We start from the raw sequence: 13618 nt of genomic DNA, 5'->3' as shown, positions 1-13618 counted from the left end.
AATTGTAATATTTATATTTATATCAGCAACATAGAAAATATTAGGTGGGTCACTTTATTAGTGAAGAACACATCAATGCATCCCATTCCAAGTACCTTGGATCTCTTTTCATTTCCCATTTGGACTTCAAGTCCCTCCTTTGCACTTTCAAAGATTTTGAAAAGAGTTTTATCATAGGTTGCATAGATGGTGGCACAAGTATCATACCACTATCCTTGCATGTTCCCTTGGGTTGCATTAAATTCACTCAATGTTGCAATGATCTCAACATCAATTGCATTGACATGTTTGTCTTCTCTTAAGGTTACATTAGTCTCACCACTACATGCATAAACTATGTCAATTTCTTTTAGAGTTATCATACATTCCTCATTGAATGCATTATTCTCAATTAGGGTTACAATGCATTCCTCATTGAATGCATTAAATTTAATTAAGGTCATAAAGATCTCATCATCAATTAAAGTGACCCAATTAAATTCATTTAGAAGTGCAATGATGTCAAAATCAATTGTCTTAACCCTATTCTTATTACGGTTAATTTTACAATTACCATATCTCGCATAATGATCAATAACTTTACAAACAAAACAAATACAAGAATAACCCTTGAATTGTTCATTAACATTCATCGATGTACTCTTAAATTAAACAATAAACTCAAACTCACAAAAATATGGCAGCAAACACACTTCATTCAAACTCTTGAAATCTACACATTTTGAAATAAGAAATTTGATGATATCATTCTCTTTGAGTATGTAATCCAATTGAGTTGTCTAATCCTTTGTTGATGAAGACTTTATATCCATATCCACATTCATGTAGCACATATCCAAATAGAATTTTTTTTGATCTCTCATGGTTATGTGTTCAACACAAATCAAAACTTGAAACTAGGATTTGAAGGATGTAGAAAATGAACCGATTTCCCTCATTGTTGATTATGCAAAACACAAAATAAAGTAATTGGAATTAGATATTTTAATTGTTGGGGATTTAAGGCTTTTCACTTTCTAAATCAACAATGAATAATAGGAATAATTATATATTATAAGCCCTAGAAGCTAATCAAGAACCTTATTCAAAGTATGAATGAAAATCTTGATAATTAAATAATCATATTCAAAGTATGAATGCAAATGTTGATAATTAATTAAATGAATATAACATAAATTTAGAATCATTTAATCATCAAAACTAACAACAATGAACGCAATTAAAGAAGTAAATCACAATAGAATAACACAATTACAAAGTTAAGTGTTTGCGAGAAACAACCTTTGATTTGAGCACTTGAATCTTCAAATTTGGGGAACATCTAAAGGCTTATAGACGAATTAATATCGCTATCCAAAATCACTATTCCAAGTCTTCCTTTAATTGATTGAAGCTTCTCCAATATTGAATGAGATTTGAGATTTAACAAGCCTTGAAACTCATGCAAGTCAAGCAACAGCTTGATGAATTTCTTAGAGAAAATGAATGTTCTTTGAGAGCTAGAAAGAGAGAGAGGTAAGAGAGAGAGTTGAAAAATGTGATCAAGGCTTTACAACTCTAATAACCCTTATTTATAGTTGAGGAGGATTGCTGAGTAAATTGTTCGAAAGCTAAAGAAGTTTGCGCCTGTAAAAAGGTAAATGTTGTGATTAGAAGTTGATTGATAATAGCTCATAATTGTTATTAGACCAGACTGTGATCCACTTTACATCTTTACTAATATAGATTTTGAAATAATTGCATCTATAATTGTTGTTTGATGAATTTATATTAGGGTGTTTTACATTTATATACCTATAATTCAAAGTATTTACAAAAATTCATTCAACCAAATTATTTACACATATACCGATGTCACATCACCACTATATACCGAAATCCAAAATAATCACTGCCAGAATTGGAAAAAATAGCGAAATCTCGCTTCCCAAAATTTTTCATTTTTCTGGGCTTTAGAAAAGCTACCTTTTAGTAGCTTATGATGCTAATAAGATACCAACTGGTTACATTTTCATAAAAAAAAAAAAAATTTTAATGAGCTTAAAAACTTCACTTTAAGATAACATTATCTCATATACATTTTGTTTACCTATTTTGATTACTCACCTTTAAAATAATGATTTCAATTTTAGGTTATATTGTGTTGTCTTGTTATTTAAGATACATTTATGTTACTTTTTTTGGTATAACAACTTTTACGTTACCTTCAAACTTATTTAAGAAACTAATGAGTTACAATAAAATATAAGAGGCTACCATATAACTTATTAGTAAAGTTAGTATAGTTAATTTTGTTAGTAATGTAATTGATTTTATGATGTTTAAGATACCATTTGGTTTACTTATAAGTATTTTTAGAAACCTATCCAAATTGTTTTATAAAATAAGTTTATATTAGACACTATCGGGTAACTTTTAAATATAAAATAACAAAATACTTTATAGTAACCTATGAAGTTGGTTGGTATATTGAATTTTGTTTAAGTTTAAATTTGGTTATTTGTTTGTTATCAAATTATAAAAGAAACTAAAATGTAGCTTTTAATTATGGTCAGCTTCTCTGACAATAGCGAAAAAACATATGTTTCCCACATATCAAAATGACCACCTTGAAAAGTAGATCGCAGTGGTACCATTCTTGAGCCCAACCGACCAGCGGCATGGCCGGAAAAGAATTTTAAAGTAAAGGAGAAGAGAGAAAAATAAGAGGTTTTTTATAAGAAAAAGAAAAGAAAAGAAAAGAAAAGGGGTGGCTAAGGGCAAGCCCATCTGCATGACATTACTAGATTTTGATGTGAATTTCACATCATTTTTATTCCAATGGGACTGCAAAGGCTACATCATTTTGGTGGGATGCTATAGTGTCCCACCATCGCTATAGCCACAGCAAATGCTTTTTTTTCTAATTTTTATATTAATATTTTATAAATTTATATATATTATTTGTAGGATAAATTTATATATATATTATTTGTAGTCTTGATTTAGTTTATACTGTTATTTAATTGTGAACCAAATATGAAATTAATATGTTTTTAATAAAAATTTAAACATATCATAATTAAATATTTGTATAATTTTTTTTTAATTTTAATAAAGATTTATAATATATATTTATAAGAAAATGAAAGTTAACGTGCAAATTGATTAAAGAAACATCTAACAAAATACAAACAAAAAACCCCAAACATAAACATATATTACAAAGTTAAAATCAAACACACCAGATATAAAAATGAAAACAATTACATATATCTAAAGGAAGTAATATAAACTAAAACAATAATTTAATAATGTGTAAAGTAATTCAAAGTTCCGCCAAGATAATTATAATATCAACTAAAATCTTCTGAAGGATCTTGAGATCCTTGGATTTCATCTTCACCTTCTGCTCTTTGAGTTTCTTCATATTGAGGATCGTGATACTGAGATGCTCGATACTGAGATCCCTGATATTGAGATGCTCGATAATGAAAATTTAATATGTTATTTTAATCTGGTGAGTTTTATAATCTAAAGTATTAATTATTGCAAAGTGATAAATAATAATATTTTTATTAAAATAATTAATTGGATATAATAATTATTTTGATTTAGTAAAATAATATAATAATGAAGAGAATATCCTATAAAATAATTCTTAGGCTCGATATGCTCGCTTCCCTCTCTCCCATGGCGAAGAGGAAGAAATTGGCAAGGAAGCCTGTTACTCGCTCGGTTTCGCAGAGCTTGCCTTCAATCCAAGAAGAGTCTACGCTGGAACGATCTGTTGATGAGGAAATATTGATGGATGGTCACGAACAGAAGTCTGATTTGCCCCATTCTGCTGAAGAGAGGGGTTTGACGGAAGATGATCTAAACAAGAACGTTGAGGTTGCGACTGCTAGAAAGGCTTCTTCGTCAAGCTGGGCAGATTCAATGGAGGCAGGAGATTTTCAAGCTTCAGCCCAAAGCCATTGACAACATTTCAATTCAGGTAATCTCTCTTTTTCTAACCAAAATCTTGCATATACTGAGCCGTTGTTTAAGGATGGTAAGAAAATTGCTCAAGTTGATGTTGAGGAAGTCAAGTGCCAGTCGGCCAATTGGAGTTCTGCTGTCATTTGCATGGTTCTTGGAGCTAACCCGCCCATGGCTGTGTTTGAAGGGTTTATCAAAAGGGTATGGGGTCATTTAGGGATTGCACAAATAGCTAGGATGACCATGGGACTGACTATGGTTAAGTTCAATGATGATACTACAAGAGATCATGTGTTGGAAACTGGAATCCTTCACTTTGGTAGGAAACCAGTGATAATTCGGCCATGGTCTTCAGATTTGAGTGCTATTCGAATGATTCATTCAATTCCACTTTGGATCCGATTACAAGATCTTGGTTTTCAATATTGGGGAAGCAAATGCCTTAGTGCTCTTGTTAGTACTCTAGGCAAGCCAATCATGGTGGACAAGTTTACTCGTGAACGTTCTAGAGTTCAGTTTGCTAGGATCATGGTGGAGATGGAAATCACTGATAATCCGCCTAGGACAATACAATATTTGAATGAGCATGGTCAGTTAATAGAACAAGGGGTAGAATATGAATGGTTACCCGTGAAGTGCAAAACATGTGTGGGATTTGGCCACTCTATGGCTGACTGTCGTAAGAAGCAGAAAGATCAGGGGATTAAGAGGGACACTCCTTCAAAGAAGTCCACTGTGATAGGGAAAGACAAGGGTGAGGAAGGTGCTATTCTTTCTGGTGGAAATCCCTCTTCAAAACAGAGTATTTTCAATGAGAGAATGTGTAATGTCCTACTACCTTAGAGCCATTACTAAGTGAGTTTAAAATGTGCAATTAGATCGCTAGACGAGGTTTTAATAATAAAAGTGTGATAGGAATATAGGTTGTAATCTTTAAAAGTACTCTAACTCGTTAAAAGTTTTAAAGTTTAACATTCGGGATCCCAAAATGAGGTTTGCAAAATATTTACAATTCAAAATAGGTTTACAGATGACTAATTATTAAAAACATAGTTTAATACAGCCCTTTCTCAAAATGCCCCCAACCAAAGCAGTCGGGCAGGCCAAACATGTACGCGCCGCCCCCACGCTCTCCGTACTCATGGCTGGTTGACTTTCTCTTTGCCCTTACCTGCAACACAGAGCACCCGTGAGCCAAAGCCCCGCAAGAAAACTCATACAGCACACAACATATGCATATCATACAATCACTATAGCAGATAACTCACAGTTAATCAGACAACCCATAAGATTTAAACACATATACGGTCATGCCGTCCCAGAAGCGTTACCGAAGCCTGGGTTCTCGGTCCACACCGTAAGGATATCCCATGTACCCATTGGGGTCTCACCCTAACCATAAGCACTCCACGTGCTAAGGGATATTCCCAGCCCCACTGCCGTTCTCAGCCTTCGTCGTTCTCGGCCCCTCGCTGTTCTTGGCTCCTTTGCCGTTCATGATACTATATCCATACATATAGCATACTTAAACAGCATTCAAGCATATAATAATCCATACAAAACTACATCCTAACAACAATGTAATCTAGGGTCGTGCCCTGCAACAACACTATGGGCCCGTGCTCTGATCCACGGGTGTTACAGTTTTCTTACCTGTATCCTGAGCTTCACAGTGCACCAAAGCCTCGAGCACGGTCCTCTATCCCGAGCCTCTCCGAAGACCTAGTCACAACACATATAAAACATCCTTTAATACTAACCAATCAAAAATCACTTCCCGGGACAAATCCCACACTCTCGGAATCCCCAAATTCCTAAAACAATACATCGGAAACATCCCCCGAACCCCCGGAGCAAAAGCCCAAAATTGCAAAATTCCATGTTCTGAAAATAGCCTAGCGCTGCCCTTGAGGGCCGCGGCGCCCAACAAGTCAGAGAGCATCCCCCAACCCAGAAGCAGCCTCGCGTCGCGGCGCCAAAGAACAGGGCCGCGGTGCCCCTTCACGAACCCAGAAATCTGGGTTTTCCCTGCATTTTTCCCGAGCCAAAACACCTCCAACTCAACCCAAACACATATCTAAACCCCAAAACCAATTTAAAACCCCAGATAAACCATCTAACAACCTTTAAACATCATCCACAAGTATAGATACATAATCACTTCCATAAATCACACTTGATTCCAAATTTCAATAGTTTAAACCAGTAAGTTTAGAAATTCAGACCAAAGCCTACAAAAACCTAAACCATACTTCAAATTCCTTAAGCCACAACAGAAACAAACTTCATAATTGCACAGAATCCTTACCTCAAGTAGAGAATTCAACCTTAAGCTCCCTTGATTCCAGCTCCAAGCTATGCCCTCTGATTTCACAAGCTGAATTCCCAAACAAGCCAGCCATAAACCATCTTTCAATTCCAACCTAAATTCTATAGAAACTTACTAAAAACACAGAGATTCCAGAGATGAAACTTACCTCTAACCAATCTTGATTCTTGTTTGGCTTCAATTGCTTCAAATCAACTTGATTCCTCTCCTAAATCTCAGAATTCCCAACTCCCTTCCTTTCTTCCTTTTTTCCCTTAATTCTCTTTTTCTTTCAGCACAAACTGAATTTCCCAAGTGAAATAACGTGAATGATCTTTCCCTTAGCTGAAGTAATCTAAATCCCTGCCAAAAGACCACTTTGCCCTTCCATCTATTTCCCCTTCTAACTAAACCTCAAGGCCCTTTCTGTCATTCCTACTTTCTTACAATTCTACCACTTCTTTCATCTAAACTTGTTACTCTCAGCAGTTACTAATGGTTACTCAGGTTACTCAATCTCCAATAACCATTAACCACTAATTCTCAACTCAACTTACAAAATTCCCAAAGTACCCCTAGGCTCCTCCCGAGCCGGGTATAAAATCCTGTTGTGACTTTTAAGTTAACTAGCTCCCTAGGACTGTCTCGGCACGTGCATCACATTAATATCACCACACCCACGTGGTACAAATCACATAATACAATTATCATATTTATGCCCTCAGTGGGCCAAAACTACCAATTTACCCCTAACATACAAACGGGGTCCACATGCACATTTATTCCACCTAAACATGCATTCTAATCACATATTCATTCAAATTCATATATTATCATGTTAATTCACTTATTGCCCTCCGGGCATGCTAATCAAGGTCCTAAACCTTATTAGCAACTTGGGGTGTTACAGAATGGTTGCTAGTAAGCCTGATCTTATTACTGAGGACCCGCCAGCTGAAACTGGCCAGATTATGTCTAAAACAGATTGGCAATCTCCTAAGAAAGTGGTGTATAAGCAGGGGAGAGCAGAGAGTAGAAAGCAGAGGGATAATTCAGGTTTAGTTGAATCGGGTCAGCCTTAGTCCAATTATTTTGTGGTTCTTCAAGATCAGATAGAGAGAGGAAAAGGAGGTTTAAGTGATCGTAGCTCATCTCATGGATAACTGTAATGTTTTGAGCTGGAACTTAAGGGGTTTGAATGGTCTGAAGAAGCAGGTTGAAGTTTTGAATCTTTGTAGTAAGAATAAAGTTCGAGTGGGTGCTCTTTTGGAAACAAAAATGAGGGGGTCAAAAGTTACTGAGATGATGTCTGATAAGTTTTTGAATTGGGATTACTACTCTAGTTCAATTACTGAAGGAAGAATTTTAATAATTTGGAGAAGGGTCTTTGTTAAGGTCACTGTGGTTGAAGAAACAAGTCAGTTTGTTCATTGTCAAGTTAGAATGGCTGGTATGAATTTTCCTTTTAGTGTTACTTTTGTCTATGGGCGTAACACGCTAGAGGAAAGGAAGATCTTATGGCAAAACTTACCTAAGAGTTCAGTTGATGCTTGGGTAATGTTGGGAGACTTTAATGCAGTGTTTAAAGCCAAAGATAGGGACAGAGGAAAGCCTGTGTCTAAAGCTGAGTTATTCGACTCTTCTCAATGGTTAGCTAGTTCTCATCTTAATGTACTTAATCATACAGGTTCTTTTTTTACCTGGACGAATAATCAAGATGGCCATGCTCGAATTTATTCTAAGATTGATCATGTGTTTGCTAATGAGAAATGGATGGATATATTTCCTAATTCAACAGCAATGTTCAAATGGGAAACAGTCTCGGATCACTGCTCCTGCACTATCTTTATTCAGACCATAGAGTTCTTGAGTGTCAAATTATTTCGGTTTTATAATTTCTGGGCAGACCATAACAATTTCAAAGATATGGTTATTGATAGCTGGAGTAAGCCTTCTCAGGGGTTTGGTTTAAAGGCCATTTACCTTAAGACCTTGCAGCTGAAACATCAGCTGAAAAAGTTTAATACGGATCATATAGGAGATATTGGAAGTCAATTTCAGAAGGCTAAAGTTGAGTTTCAAGATGCCCGTCTCCTTGCTCAGCAATTCCCAAAAGATTTAACTCTCCAAGTTAATGTCAAGAATGCTGCTGAATCTTATAGTAGGCAGGAACAAATGTATCACAGCTTTCTGACTCAGAGAAGTAAGATAGATTGGCTTAGGAAGGGAGACTCGAATACAGCCTATTTCCATGCATGCCTGAAGAAACGAAAAGCAGAGAATAGAATAGCTTCATTTATTACTAAGCAAGGCAATTTGGTGGATAATTTCTCTGAAGTGGTTGCTCATTTTTTGAACCACTTCAAGAGTATTATGGGTAGGCCTAGTTCGGCCAAGAAGAAGATTAATGTCCACTGTGTAGAGTTGGGTCCCAAACTCAATTTAGACCAGCAGCTATCCTTGTTGAAGTCGTTTTCTCTTCAGGAAATTAGAGCAGCTTTATTCAGTATTCCTAGTACAAAATCCCCGGGCCCCGATGGATTTGGCTCCGGTTTTTTTAAAGTCATGTGGCAGGAGATTGGAACTGAAGTATGTAGAGCTATTAGTCAGTTTTTTGAAACAGGCAGAATACCTGAGGAGCTTCTTGATACCACTTTATCACTGGTTCCCAAATGTGAGAACCCTTCTAGGGCTGTGGATTATAGGTCGATAGCTTGTTGCTCTACCCTTTATAAATGTATCTCTAAGTTGATCTGTTATCGCTTAGCTAAGGTACTTCCCATCTTGGTTTAACCTAATCAGGGTGCATTTGTAAAAGGCAGATCAATAGCTCACAACATAATGATTTTTCAAGATCTTAATAAGAACTATGGGAGATCAGCTACCTCCCCAAGATGTACTATTAAAATTGATATTAGCAAAGCCTATGACACAGTTGATTGGTGGTTTATTGAAGATCTTTTAACACCGTTGTGTTTCCCTGATAGATTTATCAAATGGATAATGACCTGCCTGAAAAACACCTCTTACTTACTGCTCATGAATGGCAGGGTTCAAGGAAAATTTAAGGGTGAAAAGGGGCTTAGGCAAGGGGATCCTTTGTCTCCCCTTTTATTTGTTTTAATCATGGAATATCTCACTCGGAGGCTTCAAATGGCTGCTCTTGACTCATCTTTTAGATACCATCCGATGTGTAAAAGTTTGAATTTGATAAGCCTTTGTTTTGCGAATGATTTACTCTTATTTTGTAAAGGTTTTATGGCTTCAGTTCAAGTGCTAAAGAATGCTCTTGAGGATTTTAGCTCTGTTTCTGGGCTGGAAATAAATACCAGCAAGTCTCATGTGTACTTTGGAGGGGTTTCAGCTGATGACAGGAAGAGGCTAGCTGCTGAGTTGCAGCTGGCTGAAGGTAGTTTTCCCCTTAAATATCTTGGGATCCCTATGAGGCCAACAAAATGGAAGCATGAAGATTGTGACATCATTATTCAAAAATTTAGAATGCAAATTCATAACTGGGCTAGTAGGCACCTTTCATTTGCTGGTAGAATCCAGCTCATTCATTCTGTCCTATTTGGTCTAAGAAACTACTGGATGGGTATCTTTATACTTCCTCAAAGTATTATTAAGGAGATTGAGAAATTATGTTGAGGCTTTCTTTGGGGAGTTAATGGTAACAGAAGTAAAATTCATTTAGCTTCTTAGAACAAGGTCTGTCTCCCAAAAGTTTATGGTGGTCTTGGATTCAAGAATGGCTTAGCTTGGAACAAAGCAATTTTAGCTAAGTACATATGAGCTATTACTGAGAAGCAGGACCTGCTGTGGGTAAAGTGGATAAATTCAGTGTACTTAAAAGGGTCTGAGTTCTGGTCTTATCGGCTTCCCCCTGACACAAGCTGGTATTGGAGAAAACTATGTAACCTCAGGGATATCTACAGCTATGAAGAGCTAAAGGCTGCTGGTAGTGCTGGAAAGTTTCACCCTTCTAAGCTGTATAACAGCTCACTTTGTCAGTAACAAATAGACTATCACAGAGCTGTTTGGTGCCGGCTTTCATTACCTAAACATTTGATCAAGTTTAATGTGATGCTTGAATCCCTGCTTTGCCCAGTCTGTGGAGTAGTTAATGAGACCCATGGCCATCTGTTTTTTGAGTGCTGTCTATCTAGGCAAATCCTCATAATCATTTTTGGCTGGTTGGATTTTCAAGCGTGGCCTACTGACTTTCCTAGCTGGCTGGTTTGGCTCTCTAGCAGGAGGCTTGGTTTAATATCTGACATTATTAATTCGGTGCTAGCAGCTGTAGTGTATGGAATTTGGAGGAATCGAAATCGTTGTGTGTTTGATAGTTGTTCTTGGTCAGCTAACAGCATTACTACTGATATAATGTTTAGGATAAAGTACAGATTTTTCATTGTAAATAGTAGGAAACTTTCAGTACAAGAGCAGAGATTTTTAAGTAGATTAATCATGTAATCTAGTTTGAGTTCTTTTGGCTGTTTGGTTTAGCTTGGGTTGGAGGGTTTTCCCTTGTGGTTTTGGTTGTAAGTATTGATTGTATTGATTTTTGTTTGGCTTGCTAGTTGACTAATGAAGTTACTTTCTTCTTGATCAAAAAAAAAAAAAAAAAAGAATATTCTATTACAATAATGAAATAATAAAAAATATACTTTTTAGTATTGTGGTTTGAATGGAAAAAAAAATATGGAGCTAAAATTACACCACAAGAGTGAGAGGGTGGTTGACACTGGAGAGAGAGAGAGAGAGAGAGGGAGAGATAAATTTAATTATTTTTAAATGGGTATAGAAAAGTATCGTATATGTGTAAATAAAATTGTACCAGTATTTTTTGTAAATAAAATGAGTTTTTGGTTGTGTGAGATAATTTTTCCTTTATATTGTATCATAATGATTAGATCAGTTTCTTTCTTTGATACAAATAATCATGGCTAAAATAATTGATGTTAAACCGACTTTAAGTCATGCTGCCTAAAATTAGTTTTGACTTTCTGTAATCTTATTAATTCATATAAGATTTCAAAATTATTTGCACAATCCTATAGAATTCTTTAACTCCTTGATTGTAACCTTGATATTTAGGAAGTAAACAAAATTTGAGGGATTTTGGATTCAAAATGGAAAGTGGGAGATAACTTTTAGGAAACTAATATATACTAAATTTTAGAGAAAATTATATCTCACAATCTATAAATGATTTTATTTACAAATTTAACGTCCAATTTTTTAATTACAAAAATAATATTTTTTATACCACATATAAAAATAATACATACACTATATAAGAATTGACAACACTAAAATAATCATTTAATAATCTCTTTATCTCTCTCTTTTCCATAACTTCAAAACAAAATTATAGTCACATCGTTGATCATTTTGGGTTTAAGAGTAGTACTATCGCGACTTATTATTCAATGTGATAATTTTAATATGTTGGAAACATATGTTTTCCGCCGTCACTGGAATCAAAAGTAATCATTTGGTTGTTTATGCATACCAATTAGATACTGATTAGTTACCTTTTTACAAAAACTTTATTTTAGTTAATTAACTCGAAGCTTATTTTCAAATTTTGGTTAATTGGTTTATGTTATGTATGAAAAGTAACTTTTTTAGGAGTAACTCCAAGTTTATGTTATGAAAAAAATAACAAATTTGTATTATTTTCTAGTAAGCTATTTATGGTAACTTAGAATTATAGAAGTAACTTTTTATACTATATGATGACTAATTAGTTTCTAAAATAGACTCAAATGTAACGTAAAAGTATCTTAAATAATAAGACATGTAAATTATATGAGTGACTAAAAAAATCTATTAAAAGTTACTGTGTAGTATATTAAATTAAATTTTATTAATAAAATATATGGTAACTTATTAGACTATATGATAACTCATTAGTTTCTAAAATAAGCTTGAAGGTCACCAAAATGTATCTTAAATAATAAGATATCATAATATAACCTAAGAATAACCAATTAGTATATTAAGATATCTGCAAATAAGTTTTGAAGTTAACCAAAAGATACTGAAATAATATGATCTAAAAATAAAGTTTTTAATAAAAAAAATAACTAATTAGTAGCTTATTAACCAAATGTTACTTTTGAAAACAAGAAAAACAGTAAATTCAGGATTTCAGAAATGTTATTGAATGAGATGCCTGGGATGTTGTGAAACTGTAGAGAAATATCATGCATCTATCTTGGTTGTGGGCGCTCATGGCTATGGACCAATAAATAGGTAATTTACCAATGAATAAATGATCAATTGAGTGGCTCTCGATCGAACTAATAATATGTTCTATGTTATTATGTTGAGTAGTGAGAACCATATTGGCAAAAATAAATATTTTTTCAATTTTGGAAAGCATTTTGATAGTAGTATTTTTGTTGTTACTATCCAACCGTTTGCCGCTGCTTCATTTTTAATTGGGCTGGAAATTGATATGGTTTTCTCATATTGACCACGAGATTTTGAATACTACTGCAGGGTGGATTTGGGCAGCGTCAGTGACTATTGTGCTCACCATGCTCAGTGCTCCGTCATCATTGTGAAGGAGCCTATAATAAACACGAAGGGCTTCATACTGTGCAAATGACGACTTTAGTCTTCAACTGATGAGATATGAAGTGATATGACAATAAATTTGCATTTTACAATTTCAAACGCTCTTTCTTAAAAGCTGTTATTGCTTGTTAGTTGTTTCAGGAAATGGACTTATATTTCACACGACTGAACTTACTTCCTTGTATATAATAATCTGATCTTTCTCTAGAGAATTTTAAGGTTGAACTGAACAACAACTTTTGTAGAAATTTGCCTAGAAATCTAATCAATAATAAAGGTGGTTCAAGATTTTTTATAATTGTACTTGATGAAAAATAAATAACTCATGTTATTTTGAGATGTGTCTTTTTAGAGAGAAAGAACAAGGGTAAAATAGATCCAATAAATTATTTGTGTTGTTATATATTGGAGAAATTTTTGTAGCGTTGAATAAGTTGAGTTTGATAAACTTCTGCCAAAGCATTTACTTCTTCGTTTAGTTTTTAATTTTTAACAACATTTTTGTGTCAACTATAGTTAAATTATAACTGGTCTAAAATATCTTCATTTTTTTGCTATTTTTGTCAAAGAAGTATTTATTTATTTTTTATATATAAAGGGGATTAGAACCCCTCCCCTCCCACACATACTCGATCCCTCTCCCAAATTTGGCTATAGATTTTAGGAAAAATATATTGATGTGTTATGTCTGAATATTTGATTGACTGTTTTGTTAAATGAAAAAATAGATTCTATATTTTACAAAATTGAATCAAATGATAA

General features: G+C 34.3%; 1 protein-coding gene across 1 annotated transcript; it reads left to right on the top strand.

Annotated features, from left to right (window-relative positions):
• Positions 1-3672: 3672 nt before the first annotated feature.
• Positions 3673-4803, top strand: LOC133817291 (uncharacterized). Its single transcript, XM_062249769.1, has 2 exons — positions 3673-3924; positions 4030-4803. The coding sequence occupies exons 1-2, from the start codon at positions 3673-3675 to the stop codon at positions 4801-4803; spliced, it is 1026 nt and encodes a 341-aa protein (XP_062105753.1).
• The last annotated feature ends 8815 nt before the right edge of the window (positions 4804-13618 follow it).

This window comes from Humulus lupulus, chromosome 1 (assembly GCF_963169125.1).
Source record: "Humulus lupulus chromosome 1, drHumLupu1.1, whole genome shotgun sequence".
Taxonomy (NCBI): Eukaryota; Viridiplantae; Streptophyta; class Magnoliopsida; order Rosales; family Cannabaceae; genus Humulus; species Humulus lupulus.
This window is presented reverse-complemented; position numbering and strand designations above follow the sequence as displayed.